The 20,163-nt window shown below is 37.8% G+C and overlaps 1 protein-coding gene across 1 annotated transcript in view; it reads right to left on the bottom strand.

Moving 5' to 3' along the window:
* ROBO3 (roundabout guidance receptor 3) overlaps window positions 1-20,163 on the bottom strand; it is a 255,098-nt gene that overhangs the window by 193,653 nt on the left and 41,282 nt on the right. Inside the window, exon 2 of the mRNA XM_053690485.1 lies at window positions 10,063-10,389. Coding sequence (XP_053546460.1) covers window positions 10,063-10,389 — 327 coding nt within the window. The remainder of the gene's footprint in view (window positions 1-10,062; window positions 10,390-20,163) is intronic.

Here is a 20,163-nt window from a genome sequence, read left to right as displayed (position 1 = left end):
TACTACTAACTGAATATAAGGAAATTAAAAGGAATTCACATTGAGACGGTAGCCAGAGACATATGGCTTCATTTATATTTATTTTTTTACATTAAAGAGTGCAATTATTGTTGGTATCCAAATATCAAACATTAATAATTCACTTGTTATGAAAAGGAATACTACTGAATGTAGATTTTTTTATAATTTTTTTTCCGTCTTAGAACTGTTTTTCTACATTTAATCAAAAGAGCTGATTTGATGTTTCCTTTAAAACATTGTGTGGGTGTGTTAGCAAATGCTGATAGCATGCAACACAAATTGCATGCCTTTGAAATTGTGTAAGGGTTTCACAGAGTAAGCAGCTCACATTAAAGGGTTAATGCATGCAAAACTAGACATATTTGCAATCTACGTATCGTGTCTAGACCATGGCGCAAGGAAGTAGACTGGGTAAAATAAACTAACACTGAAGGAAAGCGGCACAACATTTATTAAATCCGTGCTAAAATATAACCCCTGAATAAATAAAAAATTACAAAAGGCTCCCAAAGTAAGTGAGACTCTATTTATGCCATATTCCTTATGTTACTCATTAAAGATTAACAACCTCTAAGAGTTTTCAAACAGGAAGAGAACATTCTTAATTTCCTACAATGAGCAGGTAAGCTTGAGACTACTGCTTTGTTTTAGGAACTTTAAATGCTGCCCAAACGAGTGACAGCATCTGCTAGCTATTTTATAGCTCCCTTAATGTGCCTAGACAAACAAGCATACATTGTCCTTGTAGCTCTTAGCAGGAGTCTGAAACAAAAAAAAAAACCATGAACATCCCCTAAAGCAAAAAATATTTTAGAATTCCACCTGGCTCATGGAACACCAGTCATTCAGATTCAAATTGGGAAATACCACAAAACCACACCATTGGAATACAAAAAGCATGTACTTTTGTGACAATGATAAATATAACCTTGTTTTAGGTAATTATTTTTAAAAGGAAGTTCAGCCAATTAAAAACTAAATCGCTCAAATTATTTTTGTATCTTAAAAGGGACAGTAAACGCAATGTAATTATAAAACATTTCTGTTGCCTTGCTATAGATTAACTATCAGTCAATTGTAAAAAAATGTTAAAATAAATTAACATTTTGTTTAATGCAATTGCTTTTCAATAGCCAAGCTCCACCCACTACTTGACTTTTATAGAGGAGCCAATCTGAGTTTAAGTCTGCAGACAACAAGGCTAGCTACGATCATACTGTTAGAATAAAGGGCATTGTTTTGTAGTTTGTATCTGTTAAAGCCAATTAGGGAACGATATGTTACATGGTTAGCATTGGGAAGTCTGCAGTGTGTTTTTACAGCTCGGAGAATAAGAAAACCCCCCCACACATTTTACATGAAAAGGGGCAAAATAAATAAAGTATCTTGCAAAGATGTTTCATTTTGCATAAGTAAACATTTTATATAAAAACCCCAAGGAGTTTATTGTCCTTTTCATTTCTCCTTCATCTTTTAAAAAGTGCTGGTCTCTTTCTCCCACCCCTATCTGGGAAGTCAAATTCTTCTGGTGCCTCTAATTTACATAGTTTTCTTGTAGTTACTACTGCTGTATTGAAATTGTTCGTATAAGTGGAGGTTTCAACAGACAGCTATTTTAACGGACAAAATAAAGGCAAGGAGCTGTTTGTGAACAATTGAATACACTCCAGCAAGTTAAATGGATCTTGGAAACACATTAAAGTGGATAAACCTGTCCCTTTAACCTTTAGTATAACTATTGTTGGTACAGCTTTAGATTGACTTACGGATTGGCTTTAAACATCAGAAACAAATCAAGCAGGAGCTGGGCAGATGGGGGTATTATTAATATTAAGATATTGGGGCATATTGGAACTAGAAAGGGGGGAGTCAGGGTACACATGACAAATATAGAGGGGGAGGTGGGCTAACAACAGAGAAAAAGGAGAATGGAAGTAAAAATAAGGCAAACAGAAAAAGCAGGAAATGGGAAAGGTAGTTAAAGCAATGGAGAAAAATTTATAGCCAGGAAAAAGCAGCAATAACTTTAGAATATAGACTACAAGACTATAAGATTACATCTCAGAGAGGGACTTCAAAGGTCATTTACAGCTCAGAATATTTCCCTTTGAATACATAGGCCCAATTAAAGCTATGCTTACCTACTAAGGACAATACATACCTATAATTAACATAGTTATTATCCACATAAAATAAAGCAAAAAGAATGTAGTGTATATGATTATTTATATTAAAGGGACATTCAAGTCAAAATTGAAATGCACATAGTTGAATTACATATTTGAATAGAAACATATTTACAATATACATACATTGGCAATAAATGCTTCTGGTAAAAGTTAGCACTATTTTTTCTAGACATGGATGTGACGCATACCTAGATATTCTCAGTGCACCATCATTTTAAATACTACAGCTGCCTAGGGAGCTAGTAGGGCTTGTATCATACAAGCCTCTTAGACTCTCTAAGCAAGTACTTTATTAAAATACTGGTGCATGTTGCATACTTAAGTACATACTTGAAATAGACATAGCTTTTATTAGAAGTATTTTTGCTAATTCATGTATATTGCAAAAATACTTCTATCCAAATGGGAAATGCATTTGTATGAATTCCAATTTTGGCTTGAATGTCCCTTAAAGTGAATGTCAATTTTGATGCTAAAGTGCCCGGTTTTTAAAAATTCGATTAAAAACAGGGGCACTTTAATTCATCAAAATTTACATTTCACTCCTGTTGAGAAAAAAAACTTACCTTTTAAAGGGACACTGAACCCAAATATTTTCTTTTGTGATTCAGATAGAGCATGCAATTTTAAGCAACTTTCTAATTTACTCGTATTATCAATTTTTCTTCATTCTCTTGCTATCTTTATTTGAAAAAGAAGGCATCTAGGTTTTGTTTTTTGGTTCAGACCTCTGGACAGCACTTTTTTATTGGTGGATGAATTTATCCACCAATCAGCAAGAGCCGGCATCTAAACTTACATTCTTGCATTTCAAATAAAGATACCAAGAGAATGAAGACAATTTGATAATAGGAGTAAATTAGAAAGTTGCTTAAAAGTGCATGCTCTATCTGAATCACGAAAGAAAACATTTGGGTTCAGTGTCCCTTTAATCTTAACCACAGCTTCAGCTTCCTCCGATCGTTGCAAGCTATTTCTGACATCAGAAATCATGGATAGGTCATCCTCCAATCACGGCTCCCCCCCCCCCGGGGGGGAAACAGTGTCTGATTCAATGCCGTGATTGGAGGAAGCCGGATTCCTCATTTTAGACCCAGGAAGAGGCTTTGCAACGGGTGAAGGAAGCTGGAGCTGCTGTGAAGATTAAAAGATACATTTTTTTGTTTGTTTTTTTCTCAACAGGAGTGAAATGTAAATTTTGATGAATTAAAGTGCCCCTGTTTTTAATCGAATTTTTAAAAACCGGGCACTTTAGCATCAAAATTGACATTCACTTTAAAGGAAATTTTCACTTTTTAGTTTTACAGAAGTTGAGAAAGTGCCCAAGGGTTTGCTGCCACTCCTTTAGATCCACTGACAATAACAAGTCCTATATACCCTTTTTATACGGCCTTCTACTTTCAGAAATTAAATGATTAATAGTAAAAGACAAAACCATCATGATGGAAATGATATCAGTATAAGAAAAATAAATAAAATAACAAATGGTTAATTATTACCCTACATACAAAAAAAACCACACACACACACAAAAACAGAATTTATGTTTACCTGATAAATTACTTTCTCCAACGGTGTGTCCGGTCCACGGCGTCATCCTTACTTGTGGGATATTCTCTTCCCCAACAGGAAATGGCAAAGAGCCCAGCAAAGCTGGTCACATGCTCCCTCCTAGGCTCCGCCTACCCCAGTCATTCGACCGACGTTAAGGAGGAATATTTGCATAGGAGAAACCATATGATACCGTGGTGACTGTAGTTAAAGAAAATAAAATATCAGACCTGATTAAAAAACCAGGGCGGGCCGTGGACCGGACACACCGTTGGAGAAAGTAATTTATCAGGTAAACATAAATTCTGTTTTCTCCAACATAGGTGTGTCCGGTCCACGGCGTCATCCTTACTTGTGGGAACCAATACCAAAGCTTTAGGACACGGATGAAGGGAGGGAGCAAATCAGGTCACCTAAATGGAAGGCACCACGGCTTGCAAAACCTTTCTCCCAAAAATAGCCTCAGAAGAAGCAAAAGTATCAAACTTGTAAAATTTGGTAAAAGTGTGCAGTGAAGACCAAGTCGCTGCCCTACATATCTGATCAACAGAAGCCTCGTTCTTGAAGGCCCATGTGGAAGCCACAGCCCTAGTGGAATGAGCTGTGATTCTTTCGGGAGGCTGCCGTCCGGCAGTCTCGTAAGCCAATCTGATGATGCTTTTAATCCAAAAAGAGAGAGAGGTAGAAGTTGCTTTTTGACCTCTCCTTTTACCGGAATAAACAACAAACAAGGAAGATGTTTGTCTAAAATCCTTTGTAGCATCTTAATAGAATTTTAGAGCGCGAACAACATCCAAATTGTGCAACAAACGTTCCTTCTTCGAAACTGGTTTCGGACACAGAGAAGGTACGATAATCTCCTGGTTAATGTTTTTGTTAGAAACAACTTTTGGAAGAAAACCAGGTTTAGTACGTAAAACCACCTTATCTGCATGGAACACCAGATAAGGAGGAGAACACTGCAGAGCAGATAATTCTGAAACTCTTCGAGCAGAAGAAATTGCAACCAAAAACAAAACTTTCCAAGATAATAACTTAATATCAACGGAATGTAAGGGTTCAAACGGAACCCCCTGAAGAACTGAAAGAACTAAGTTGAGACTCCAAGGAGGAGTCAAAGGTTTGTAAACAGGCTTGATTCTGACCAGAGCCTGAACAAAGGCTTGAACATCTGGCACAGCTGCCAGCTTTTTGTGAAGTAACACAGACAAGGCAGAAATCTGTCCCTTCAGGGAACTTGCAGATAATCCTTTTTCCAATCCTTCTTGAAGGAAGGATAGAATCTTAGGAATCTTAACCTTGTCCCAAGGGAATCCTTTAGATTCACACCAACAGATATATTTTTTCCAAATTTTGTGGTAAATCTTTCTAGTTACAGGCTTTCTGGCCTGAACAAGAGTATCGATAACAGAATCTGAGAACCCTCGCTTCGATAAGATCAAGCGTTCAATCTCCAAGCAGTCAGCTGGAGTGAGACCAGATTCGGATGTTCGAACGGACCCTGAACAAGAAGGTCTCGTCTCAAAGGTAGCTTCCATGGTGGAGCCGATGACATATTCACCAGATCTGCATACCAAGTCCTGCGTGGCCACGCAGGAGCTATCAAGATCACCGACGCCCTCTCCTGATTGATCCTGGCTACCAGCCGGGGGATGAGAGGAAACGGCGGGAACACATAAGCTAGTTTGAAGGTCCAAGGTGCTACTAGTGCATCCACTAGAGCCGCCTTGGGATCCCTGGATCTGGACCCGTAGCAAGGAACTTTGAAGTTCTGACGAGAGGCCATCAGATCCATGTCTGGAATGCCCCACAGTTGAGTGACTTGGGCAAAGATTTCCGGATGGAGTTCCCACTCCCCCGGATGCAATGTCTGACGACTCAGAAAATCCGCATCCCAATTTTCCACTCCTGGGATGTGGATAGCAGACAGGTGGCAGGAGTGAGACTCCGCCCATAGAATGATTTTGGTCACTTCTTCCATCGCTAGGGAACTCCTTGTTCCCCCCTGATGGTTGATGTACGCAACAGTTGTCATGTTGTCTGATTGAAACCGTATGAACTTGGCCCTCGCTAGCTGAGGCCAAGCTTTGAGAGCATTGAATATCGCTCTCAGTTCCAGAATATTTATCGGTAGAAGAGATTCTTCCCGAGACCAAAGACCCTGAGCTTTCAGGGATCCCCAAACCGCGCCCCAGCCCATCAGACTGGCGTCGGTCGTGACAATGACCCACTCTGGTCTGCGGAAGGTCATCCCTTGTGACAGGTTGTCCAGGGACAGCCACCAACGGAGTGAGTCTCTGGTCCTCTGATTCACTTGTATCTTCGGAGACAAGTCTGTATAGTCCCCATTCCACTGACTGAGCATGCACAGTTGTAATGGTCTTAGATGAATGCGCGCAAAAGGAACTATGTCCATTGCCGCTACCATCAAACCGATCACTTCCATGCACTGCGCTATGGAAGGAAGAGGAACAGAATGAAGTATCCGACAAGAGTCTAGAAGCTTTGTTTTTCTGGCTTCTGTCAGAAAAATCCTCATTTCTAAGGAGTCTATTATTGTTCCCAAGAAGGGAACCCTTGTTGACGGAGATAGAGAACTCTTTTCCACGTTCACTTTCCATCTGTGAGATCTGAGAAAGGCCAGGACAATGTCCGTGTGAGCCTTTGCTTGAGGAAGGGACGACGCTTGAATCAGAATGTCGTCCAAGTAAGGTACTACGGCAATGCCCCTTGGTCTTAGCACAGCTAGAAGGGACCCTAGTACCTTTGTGAAAATCCTTGGAGCAGTGGCTAATCCGAAAGGAAGCGCCACGAACTGGTAATGCTTGTCCAGGAATGCGAACCTGAGGAACCGATGATGTTCCTTGTGGATAGGAATATGTAGATACGCATCCTTTAAATCCACCGTGGTCATGAATTGACCTTCCTGGATGGAAGGAAGAATTGTTCGAATGGTTTCCATCTTGAACGATGGAACCTTGAGAAACTTGTTTAAGATCTTGAGATCTAAGATTGGTCTGAACGTTCCCTCTTTTTTGGGAACTATGAACAGATTGGAGTAGAACCCCATCCCTTGTTCTCCTAATGGAACAGGATGAATCACTCCCATTTTTAACAGGTCTTCTACACAATGTAAGAATGCCTGTCTTTTTATGTGGTCTGAAGACAACTGAGACCTGTGGAACCTCCCCCTCGGGGGAAGCCCCTTGAACTCCAGAAAATAACCTTGGGAGACTATTTCTAGTGCCCAAGGATCCAGAACATCTCTTGCCCAAGCCTGAGCGAAGAGAGAGAGTCTGCCCCCCACCAGATCCGGTCCCGGATCGGGGGCCAACATTTCATGCTGTCTTGGTAGCAGTGGCAGGTTTCTTGGCCTGCTTTCCCTTGTTCCAGCCTTGCATTGGTCTCCAAGCTGGCTTGGCTTGAGAAGAATTACCCTCTTGCTTAGAGGACGTAGCACTTTGGGCTGGTCCGTTTCTACGAAAGGGACGAAAATTAGGTTTATTTTTTGCCTTGAAAGGCCGATCCTGAGGAAGGGCGTGGCCCTTACCCCCAGTGATATCAGAGATAATCTCTTTCAAGTCAGGACCAAACAGCGTTTTCCCCTTGAAAGGAATGTTAAGTAGCTTGTTCTTGGAAGACGCATCAGCTGACCAAGATTTCAACCAAAGCGCTCTGCGCGCCACAATAGCAAACCCAGAGTTCTTAGCCGCTAACCTAGCCAATTGCAAAGTGGCGTCTAAGGTGAAAGAATTAGCCAATTTGAGAGCATTGATTCTGTCCATAATCTCCTCATAAGGAGGAGAATCACTATCGACCGCCTTTACCAGCTCATCGAACCAGAAACACGCGGCTGTAGCGACAGGGACAATGCATGAAATTGGTTGTAGAAGGTAACCCTGCTGAACAAACATCTTTTTAAGTAAACCTTCTAATTTTTTATCCATAGGATCTTTGAAAGCACAACTATCTTCTATGGGTATAGTGGTGCGTTTATTTAAGGTGGAAACCGCTCCCTCGACCTTGGGGACTGTCTGCCATAAGTCCTTTCTGGGGTCGACCATAGGAAACAATTTTTTAAATATGGGGGGAGGGACGAAAGGAATACCGGGCCTTTCCCATTCTTTATTTACAATGTCCGCCACCCGCTTGGGTATAGGAAAAGCTTCTGGGAGCCCCGGGACCTCTAGGAACTTGTCCATTTTACATAGTTTCTCTGGGATGACCAACTTGTCACAATCATCCAGAGTGGATAATACCTCCTTAAGCAGAATGCGGAGATGTTCCAACTTAAATTTAAACAAAATCACATCAGGTTCAGCTTGTTGAGAAATGTTCCCTGAATCAGTAATTTCTCCCTCAGACAAAACCTCCCTGGCCCCATCAGACTGGTTTAGGGGCCCTTCAGAACCATTATTATCAGCGTCGTCATGCTCTTCAGTATCTAAAACAGAGCAGTCGCGCTTACGCTGATAAGTGTTCATTTTGGCTAAAATGTTTTTGACAGAATTATCCATTACAGCCGTTAATTGTTGCATAGTAAGGAGTATTGGCGCGCTAGATGTACTAGGGGCCTCCTGAGTGGGCAAGACTCGTGTAGACGAAGGAGGGAATGATGCAGTACCATGCTTACTCCCCTCACTTGAGGAATCATCTTGGGCATCATTGTCATTGTCACATAAATCACATTTATTTAAATGAGAAGGAACTCTGGCTTCCCCACATTCAGAACACAGTCTATCTGGTAGTTCAGACATGTTAAACAGGCATAAACTTGATAACAAAGTACAAAAAACGTTTTAAAATAAAACCGTTACTGTCACTTTAAATTTTAAACTGAACACACTTTATTACTGCAATTGCGAAAAAATATGAAGGAATTGTTCAAAATTCACCAACATTTCACCACAGTGTCTTAAAGCCTTAAAAGTATTGCACACCAAATTTGGAAGCTTTAACCCTTAAAATAACGGAACCGGAGCCGTTTTTAACTTTAACCCCTTTACAGTCCCTGGTATCTGCTTTGCTGAGACCCAACCAAGCCCAAAGGGGAATACGATACCAAATGACGCCTTCAGAAAGTCTTTTCTAAGTATCAGAGCTCCTCACACATGCGACTGCATGTCATGCCTCTCAAAAACAAGTGCGCAACACCGGCGCGAAAATGAGGCTCTGCCTATGATTTGGGAAAGCCCCTAAAGAATAAGGTGACTAAAACAGTGCCTGCCGATATAATCTTATCAAAATATCCAGATTAAATGATTCCTCAAGGCTAAATATGTGTTAATAATGAATCGATTTAGCCCAGAAAAAGTCTACAGTCTTAATAAGCCCTTGTGAAGCCCTTATTTACTATCTTAATAAACATGGCTTACCGGATCCCATAGGGAAAATGACAGCTTCCAGCATTACATCGTCTTGTTAGAATGTGTCATACCTCAAGCAGCAAGAGACTGCTCACTGTTCCCCCAACTGAAGTTAATTGCTCTCAACAGTCCTGTGTGGAACAGCCATGGATTTTAGTAACGGTGCTAAAATCATTTTCCTCATACAAACAGAAATCTTCATCTCTTTTCTGTTTCTGAGTAAATAGTACATACCAGCACTATTTTAAAATAACAAACTCTTGATTGAATAATAAAAACTACAGTTAAACACTAAAAAACTCTAAGCCATCTCCGTGGAGATGTTGCCTGTACAACGGCAAAGAGAATGACTGGGGTAGGCGGAGCCTAGGAGGGAGCATGTGACCAGCTTTGCTGGGCTCTTTGCCATTTCCTGTTGGGGAAGAGAATATCCCACAAGTAAGGATGACGCCGTGGACCGGACACACCTATGTTGGAGAAAAAAACACTACACTAAAAAAAAAAAAAAAAAAATTCTGAAGGAAGGATTTTATCCTTTTTTTCACCCAGAAATATTTTCTACAGGTAGGAAATCAATTTCTTTGCGTTTCTGGGTAATTATGGTCTCCTCTCTATTGAATGTAAATACTGTATAGTTCTAAGACAGCACAGTGCACATGCATGTTTGGTTGAGCGGAAAATAAACTGTTAACTGAGCAGAAAACATAGGGTAGGAGCTAAAGCGTCCATGAAAAGAAGAAATCTTAGAACAAATGCAGAATAAATAGCATTTAGCTTGAGTTGCTATAGACAGAGAGTATATACAGACAGACAAATATTTGTAGGACATCCTTTCATTTCATTCAAATATATTTTCTAATATAACATTTAAGAAAATAGTTTAAAGGAAAAAATGTATCTAACAACTATCACACTTTACAGTCATTAAAACCTACTTGCTACTTCCAATGAGGCGTTTCTGCTGACAGACTCTCCAAGGTAGTTTCTGGCAACACAAATATATACTCCTTCATCAGGTCTACTCCGTCGTCCATGAACAATTCGAAGAAAGAAGAGGGACCCACTAGGTAGCAACATACGATGGGACCGTGGATCATCTTTATCTGTCTCTACTCTCTCTCCATCTTTGTACCATTCTATAATAGGAGTTGGACGACCTTCAGCTTTACAGTTTAAAGTAGCCGGTTCACCCTTTGAAACAATGTGATCAGACGGGTGTTCTACTATCCGAGGAGGAAAGTCTTCTAGTCGAGGTCTTGATCCTGACATAAAGAAAACAGGAAACCATCAAAGAATTAATATTTCACATTATTCTCAAAATGTTTGAAAACATCAAATGTTAGTAAAATTGTATTCTAGTATATTGTGCAGATTTCATCTATTGTATATAAATATACACAAAAGCAATGGATAAAAAACCTATACAAACTAAAATAAAATAAAATAATCATTCTAAATTTTGTTAAAACAGACAAAGCTTCCATTACTATATGGACTAACCTATAAACTTATTTTATAACTAATAACTGTTTCCCCTGATTACTGTCAGTTATATTTTTCTAAACTCTATTTATACATGATTATGTGATTCAGGACATGAGACAGCACAAAATAAAGGAGAAATTATTTATAAAAATAACTAACAAAACAAGATCATCATGCATTTAATATCTTGTTGTTAAGCATGATTTTGTTTGTTTTGTACCCTATAAATAACTGAAAAAATAAAAGAAAATGCTGCCTTAATTTTGGAACACAGAAAGTTCACAACTCAACATTCCATAGACTTCATAAGACTGATTTGTTGATTTCACTAAAGTTGTGAGAGTGAAAATCAGTAAAGGAAAAGGATAAAGCTTTGATATACCATGCGAGTCCAAAAAAGTATTACTAATCTAACATTAAAAGTTGCCTTTCTGATTTAATATAAAAAAATACTTTTTAAACGTGTTTACCATTAACATTATCATGAAAATAATAATTATTTTTTATATTTTATAATCTTATTACGTCCATCTTTATTGTTGAAGCTGAACAGAACTCTGTTTTCACACTAGCTACAGATGATGCACACAATCTAATACAAAACTATTATATTAAGTAGTACAATTAAAGTTTTCTAAGGAAAATAAAAACTCTTATATACATACATATACAATTTTATATAAACCTAAACAGTATTATATTCCATACTCTACCATAGCTCATTATACTTAAGAATAAAACCAGTTTAAGTAGGTTGTCTCACTTGATTATTATTATAAATATGGTTAATGTTTTATCACATTCTGGAATATGATTCTCTATCTCAGACTCTTTCTAAATGTATAGCTCTCAAAAAGCTTTATTCAATATATTTGTGGGGTGGTCAATCAAGCTATAATTTAAGTAATTTGATCTTCAGAGCTTATAGGGGAAAGAAACATGATAGACAGTATTAATAGCCTTTGGTGATTCTCCTTATCTGAGTTATCTCATTAGCTGTGTAGGATGACAAATGAAAAAGGTGCATTAATTCATCTAACAGAAACGGTATTGAACTGCCAGTATGAATCGCACATACAAACATATTTAAATCTAACAACATATCAAATTAAAGGGACACTAAACCCAAATTTTTTTATCTCATGATTCAGAGAGAGCATGCAATTTTAAGCAAGTTTCAAATTTACTCCTATTATCAATTTTTCTTTGTTCCCTTGCTATCTTTATTTAAAAAGCAGGAAGGTGATGCATAGGAGCCGGCCAATTTTTGGTTGAGAACCTGGGTTATGCTTGCTTATTGGTGGGTAAATGTAAGCCTCAATAAGCAAGCGCTATCTATGGTGCTGAACCTAAAATGGGCTGGCTGCTAAGATTTACATTCCTGCTTTTAAAATAAAGCTAGCAAAAGAACAAAGAGTAAATTAGAAAGTTGATTAAAATGTCATGCTCTATCTGAATCATGAAAAAAAAAAATTGGGTTCAGTGTCCCTTTAAGGCCATTTGTTTTATAATTTTTGAACACTAAAAGAAAAAAATGAGATTAAAAAACAATATTTGACAACTGGCAAACACAAATTAAAAATATATATGTGTGGCCTGACGGTCTGTACAAAACCTTCAATCTCTTAAAATCAAGGTTGTGCTTTCTCAACACCTAGGGCTAGATTTATTAAGCCCCTACGGCAGCAAGTTCTCTCAAGAACTTGCTCGCCGGGATTTATCAAGCAGCGGTCACCAGACCGCTGCTTCCCTAACATCTACGCTACCTCTATTGTGGCGAAATTCAATTTCCTCGGTCGAGTCCGACCGAGGAGATTGACAACTCCTGCCCGTGCGTGATTGGCTGTGCGCGGGCAGGGGGCGAGATTGCACGCGAGCACAAAATTGCGCTCTTGTGCAATGTTATTTACCTGCGGGTAATTTCGCCCCGCCACAGGCGAGCTGAGGCGTACAGGGGCGCGTATATGCGCCCCTGTACGCCTCAGCGTTGATAAATCTAGCCCTTAGTATACCAAAACACTATCACATTTTTAAACAATTATCTACAGCTAAATGAAAAAATAGCATAAACAAATACTAACAAAAATAAAATGTGTAATATTTTTGTTGCATGAAATATATTGACGACGTACAAACATAACAAATAAAATGCTTCTAACTAAAATAAGATGTGTGCAAAATTATAAGAAATGATAAAGATTTTGCAGTAGCCTTAATATCAGTTAACACAAAGATAGTGTTCTCAAGTGAGACATTAGAAGCATTTTATCTTCACTTAGCTAGCAATCAATAGCATTGAAACATTAGCATCTGATAGCAACGTATTGACTAGGCAAGATATCATGATGATGTCATTTATCAATATATTGTGCTTTTTTGAATCCCAGCTAAAGATCAAATCAGGACTTCAATTAAATGTATATATGTTGTAGCCATGCACTGTGACTAGACTAGTAAGTATCGTTTGTTATACTGTTTCCCCCTTTGGACCCCTTCCCCCATAAATATAATGAATGTCTAGGTTTCAGTTTGCCTACAAAGGGAATTCAATAATAAAAAAGCAAACTACAAAGCATACATGGTATTTGGCAGTACAGACTTCCTGACCCTCATTTCAAAACCAGTATAATATGCTGAACTCGACTACTGAAGTTGAAACTGGTCTGTTGATCATCATATATCTTGTCTAGTCATGCATATAACAACAATGATAATTTTACAACTGCAGCATTTCCAGCCATGATAGTGGTTTATAAGTCAAATAAAAACTATTTTCTTCTAAAAACATGATGTAAAAGTGTAAATACAGTTTCAAGATTTGTCAAAAACCCAATAAATAGGCATTTTTTTTTTAAATGCATACAATGTTACTATGGTTTATTTTTTGGGTGATTCTTATACATTTACATTTAAAACAGTAAAATAACCAGATAGTTTCTATAATACTAATTATTTTTATGTATTTATAATTAACCATCCCAATATTACATATGAAATATATTTAAATAAATGCTTCATTATAAAACATATTCTAAATAGCAATATTTTTGTTCTGTGGGATTGCTGTCTTGACAAAAAGTAATCTGTGTTTAAATGAACACCTGCATTTAAAGGGACAGTTCACCCAAAAACTCTCTCCCCTTTAAATTATTCCAAATGATCCATTTTACCTACTAGAGTGTATTAAATTGGTTGCAAGTAGCTCCTTTACTCATATTTCGGCATTTGAAATAGCTGATTTAGCCTGTGGTTTCCCAACCTATACTGAAAGTTTTGATACTGGCGTATACGCTATTGACAAGCCTAAGTAAACACAGCCAGCAGAAGGAATTAAACTCACAGTGGGGGGCATGATAGTTAAGTAATAAAATTATAATTTTCCATTGTTCTCTCTATGTATTGAGCTTTGGTGTTCCAGACAAATATAAGATAAGGGAGCAAGTGTGTGTACACCAAGTGTTAACATAATGAGATCTGATATTACCTGAAGCTCAACCCATTGTAATAGGCTGTGGTTTCAAAGCACAAAACCAGCTACTTCAGATAAACAAATAAACCCGAAAATGCAATTTCTCAAATATTTTATACTCTGCAGTTGGTATAACAAGTCATTCAAAATACATTTATGGAAAAACAATTTTACAGTGTACTGTCCATTTAACTTATGTGCATGTTAAACACATATCTAGATGTAGAAAAAAAAAGGTACACATTCAATAAGGGTGGGTCACTTCATATCCCAAGATTCATCTCTGCCCAGGTATTCATTCTGCTTCCTCCCAAGAAATCTAATTTCTTATGAGAATATATAGACAATGATTATAATGTAAATTTGTTAAAAAAAATATTTCCTTATTTTCAATGTGGCAACTTTTGGTTAAATGACCATTAAATATAGATGGATTGCATAATTAATACGTGCATAATAAAAAAGACAATGCAATAACAATTACTCTGAATTTCAACTAGATTTTTATCTGCCAAATTTATTTTTTCTCCATTTTTCAGCCTCTGTATCATGTGATAAACATAGCCAATCACAGACTAGTATACATATACACTTTTGCACATGCTCAGTAGGATCTGGTGCCTCAGAAAGTGGGCATATAAAAAAGACTGCAAAATGTAATAATGGAAGTAAATTGGGAAGTCTCTTAAAACTGCGTGCTCTATCTGAAAGTTTAATTTTGACTTTAGTGTCCCTTTATGAGCCAGAATCTAAACTATATTGTCTCTCCTTCACATAAATAATATAAAGACACTCCCCTTAATAAGATACACAGTTCCTAAGGTAAAAATCATGTTTAAAACAATCGTCGAGGGGCCTAATAATACTGATGAGGCTTCTTATAAAATATTGGCCAGACCAGAGAGCTTTAGAGAATTGGGCTACGTTTAGAAAAATATATTAGCCCAGTGCTTGATAAATGTGTTTAAAAATTAGGAGCCAGTAAGAATATTTAGGAGCCAAGCATATTTTTAGGAGCCAGACCGTTGGATTTGTATATAGACATATGGAGAATAACCTAAAAAGCTAGGAGCCAGGGGTAAAATTCTAGGAGCCAGTGGCTACCAGGCTCCTAGGTTTGTCGAGCCCTGTATTAGCCAATTGTTTTGCATCTAGCAATGTTATTGCTTCAAATTGTAAAACAGCAAACAAAGCTACACTAATCATGAAATTGTGTGGATGAGTGAGAATGACTATAAATATATATGTATTACATTTATGTGGATAATGGAATCTCCCTCTCCTTCACTTCCTTTTACCTGACTTTCTACTTTATTCAGTCCAGTTAATATTAATGGAAATACCCAACTCTGGGTCATTCTTTTAAGTTGTAGACAGAGTGAAAATAGCAAAATGTGTGGCTGCTGACATACATCTGTGACCTAAATATCGAACCAAATATACCGTCACTTAATTGCATTTTTTTTTAAGATTCTGAGAGATTCGTTATATTGTGAAAAGAAATGCTTCATTGGGAATGCAAGGAAGATATAACTTAATAAATAATATAGGCAGTGCTTCTAACATATGAAAATAACAAGGGCTTCATTATCAGTCATTATTGTACATCTTATCTGTCCCTTATCCAGCATTATTGTGAATTAAATTATATAACGTTAAATTCTATATACAAGGTTCTTATTATATTGCAAAAAATTAATAATATATGAACAAAATAAAAAATATATACCCCTATCATTGTACCCAGCGCTATGGAATTTGGCGGCGCTATACAAATAAATGATAATAATAATTATTACTAATATAATAATATGTGTGTCATTTTTTTTTGTTAACAAGAAAGGTAACATCTGAAGTCTATTTCAGTAATGAGTTACTGCCTTAGCATTCCCTCTTTTTCTCTGTTTATATAAATCTCACCAATGCCACATATTGAAAAGACACGTACACACACACACATATATATTATATATATATACACACACACACATATATATAGAATATATACACACACACACATATATATAATATATATATATATATATATATATATAAGTTTAACAACTCTCTTCTTATATACAGACATATATATGCTAATGATATTCAATATTTTGCTTGGTTCCCATAAAATCTGTCAATTCCTGTTGTATGGATGTCATAGCAGATCTAGAACTGTTGCCCATTATTAATTAAGAGAAAATTAGGTACATAGTGAGAGTATGATACATTATAGATAAAACCCTTTATTCAAACTGCTTGGGACTGGAAAAGGTTTGAATTTTGGAATATTTGTATATTTGCATCTGTAAAATGTGAAAGCTTGGAGAGGGGATGGAATTAAGTCAATGGGGTAGATTTATTAATGTCCGCCCCACATCGATAAATGCTGACAGCATACGCTATCTGCATTTATCATTGCACAAGTATGGCCGCTAGCAGGGGGTGTCAATCATCCCGATGATTGCTGTCCGCCACCTCAGAGGTGGCGGACGAGTTAAGGAGCAGTGGCCTTAAGACCGCTGCTTCTTAACTTAAGTTTCCAGTGGAAACAGCAGCATACACTGCTTCTTACATCGGCCCCTAAACATTAAAAATTTCATATATAATTTGGGAATATTTACATGTCATAATACAGCTTAACATAAATAAATATAAACTATTGTGACTTACATGGTTAACAAACACTGCTATGTGATCAGTTAGGCACAGAAAGGGTTAACTGACAATTTCCACCTTAACCCTTTTGTCACAGTCTAGCCACTTCAGGGAAGCCTGTGGGTGCAAGGGTTAACAAACACTATCTAGTCTGTACTATACCTAGAAAAGTGCCCGAACTCCCCTTCAATGTCACCCACACTAAACTATATCTGCTTCCACCACTTTAAGATTATTATATTGGTAATCCAAAACCCAGACTAAAAGATTAAAAATCACAATTTTGCAAAAATAATTTTAAAAACACAGTACTGTTACTGTTAGTCTCTTCAGTAACGTGGTTCAATTATTAGACAAAGGTAAAAAACTTAATAAAGGAACATTTATTGTTTTTTTTTTTTTATAAATCGTTTTTATTGGTGTTTTAAACAATCAAACAATACAATATAGTAAACACTACAATAACGTGTCTGTTACAATATTTTTAGTTTCTGTGATTGAAATTGTCACAAGTTTGGGTCTTGTCCTTTTGAAGTTGAAAGCCTTCCAGTGCTGACCAGGAAATTAAAAAAATAAGTTAGGAAGAAAAATAACACAGTATAAAGTAATACATCTCCCTCTACCCTGCTATATTGAGTTGTCTCGGGTCTGAGCCATAAACACAGGTCTAGCGGAGTCCCAATGGAATTTGATGTCTAGAAAAGTGTCAAGTCTTTGGGTTTTAAAGAAGCCATATTCTTCTAGTACTAGTGTGTCGTCAGTATAAGTTATCAGCTCCTTCCATGTGGGGGCTGCTGAGCTCTTCCACTTTCTAGCAATTAGTGTTTTAGCCGAATTGATGATGAACTGCATCAAACGTTGGCGTAAATAGTCTACTTTCCTTGGCAACAGATTCAGTATTGCTATGGTAGGTGTTAGTTGGAAGGGGGAGTTAAGAATGATTTGTATCAGGGATTCAACATGAAGCCAGAAGGGGTGTATTACAGGACAATCCCACCACATGTGTAGCATTGTTCCTTTTTCCTCACAACCCCTCCAGCATTTGTCTGAGGTAGTGGGGTATATACTTTTTAACTTAGTGGGTGTTAGGTACCATCTTGATAAAACTTTATAATTCAGTTCTATCATCTTTGTTGAAGTGGATGAAATTTTGGTGTAGCGGAAGATGTACTTCCATGTCTGCCTGTCTAATTCAGTTTTCAGTTCTAAGTGCCATTTGCTTGTAAAAGTCGGTAAGTCTGTTGTGTGTTGAGCCAGTAAAAGAGACTTGGCTAACGATAGGGAGTGTCTAAGTGTATTATGTGTCGTGCAGTTTGTTTCAAAAGGTGTTAGTGGTCTGGTCCAGTCAGGACTGTGTTCAGATGTGTCCAGTAGGTGTATTAGTTGTTTGTGTTTAAGCCAGCTAGAAAATGCCCCGTTCAGGTATTGTTGTAGGTCTTGACGCGGTTTCACTCTTTTGCCTGTCAACAGTTTATGTAGAGGAATTGTGTATCCTACTTCTGGATGTGCTGATGTAGGCTTTGTGAAGTCCAAACCTCCTAGAAACTCAGCATTTGGAGACATAGGCGACATAGGGGATCTATAGGTGGAAATATGGGGTTGGGTTTTGATGATTCTGTTCCAGTTTTCAAAAACGCTACTGTAGAGGGGGTATATGCTTTTTGTGTCACTTCTATAGGATGGGGGTAGCCAACATAAAGTTCCAGCGTTCGGGATTTGTAAGATGTGTGAGTCTATAGATACCCAGGCTTTGGTCATAGAGTTCCTGTGCCAGTCGAGTATTCTCTAGAGACTAATCGCCCTATAATAGACGTCTAGACAGGGGAGACCTAGTCCACCCTCTCCCTGCTGCCTGTACAGTGTCGTTTTGCTAACTCTTGGTTTGACCGAACCCCATACATACTTGTTTAGAATGCCCTGAAGTCTACAAAGGAACAGAGTGGGTATCTTAATGGGAACTGCCTGCATGATATATAGGATTCTAGGTAATGTAGTCATCTTTAGCGTCTGGATTCTGCCCCACCACGAGAAGGGTTTTTTGGACCCAAAATTTAGTTCAGTTTGTGTGGAATTGAGTAAGTTTGAATAATTAAGCTGGAATAGTAATCTGTGGTTTGGTGTAAGGTGAGTTCCTAGGTATTTTAATGCAGTGGTTTGTAGTTTATAAGGAGTACGACTTACAAGTATATCTAATTCAGATTTAGGGAGATTAATATTCATCAATTCGGATTTGGTGTAGTTTATAGAAAAGTAGGAAAGGTCTCCAAACTTTTTAAATTCACGTGTGACTGCTTCTAGAGAGGTAAGTGGAGAGGCGAGAGACAAGAGGACATTGTCTGCATAAAGTGACACTTTGTAGTTATTTCCCCCTAAAGGTATCCCTTCTATTTGCTCGTTTTCTCTAATACGTGCTGCCAACATTTCAATGCTGAGGACAAACAACATGGGAGAGAGAGGGCAACCCTGTCTTGTCCAATTACTTATGTTAAGGCTATCTGAGAGGAGGCCGTTTATCCTAACTTTTGCAGTTGGTGAGAGGTACAGTGCCCCAATTCTATTGATTATTGTAGTCCCAAACCCAAATTTTTGTAATGTGGAGAAAAGAAAGTCCCAATTTAGGCGATCAAAAGCCTTTTCGGCATCTGTAGATAGGAAGACAGTTTTAATGTTATTGGCTTTTGCGTATTCCATCAGCTGGAGTGCCCTGATGGTATTGTCTCTTGCCTCTCTCCCCCCACAAACCCCGTCTGATCTGCGTGTACAAGTGTTGGTAAGATCGGGTTTATGCGTGATGCTATAATTTTGGCTAGGATTTTAAGATCAGTATTTAAAAGCGAAATGGGCCTAAAATTAGATGGGGAATCTTGATCTTTTTCAGCTTTGGGAATTACTGAGATATGTGCTTCTTTCATTAGCATTGGGAGATGTCCTTCCTCATCTAAAGTGTGGAACAAGGATAGAAGGGGTGCGACTAGTAGATCTTTGAATGTCTTATAATATTTATTTGTAAGGCCATCCGGACCAGGGCTTTTCCCCGATGGCAGGTCTGATATGGCTTTCAGAATTTCATGTGCAGTAATCGGTGAATCTAGGCTCTGCCTTTGTTGTTCGGAGAGCGAGGGAACTGATATCGAGTCTAAGTAGGCTGTAATATCTTGTTTATTCGGGGGTGATTTAGAAGTCGATAGGTTATAAATATGTTCATAATATTTCCTGAAAGTTTCAGCAATATTTGGGCTATCATGGATTATGTGTCCATCTGCATCTTTAATAGAATATATATGGTTCATTGAAGCTTTCTTACGTAGGGCTTTAGCTAACAGTGGGCCGGATCTATTGCCTCCGTGGAAATAAACTTTTTTAAGGGCGAGGGCTCTTTTATGGGCTGCTCTTTGTAAGTAGTTGTTGACTGCAGTCCTGGCAGCAG

The sequence above is a fragment of the Bombina bombina genome, chromosome 8 (assembly GCF_027579735.1).
Source record: "Bombina bombina isolate aBomBom1 chromosome 8, aBomBom1.pri, whole genome shotgun sequence".
NCBI lineage: Eukaryota > Metazoa > Chordata > Amphibia > Anura > Bombinatoridae > Bombina > Bombina bombina.
The sequence above is the reverse complement of the archived record's forward strand: the minus strand, read 5'-3'. Positions and strand labels throughout refer to the sequence as shown.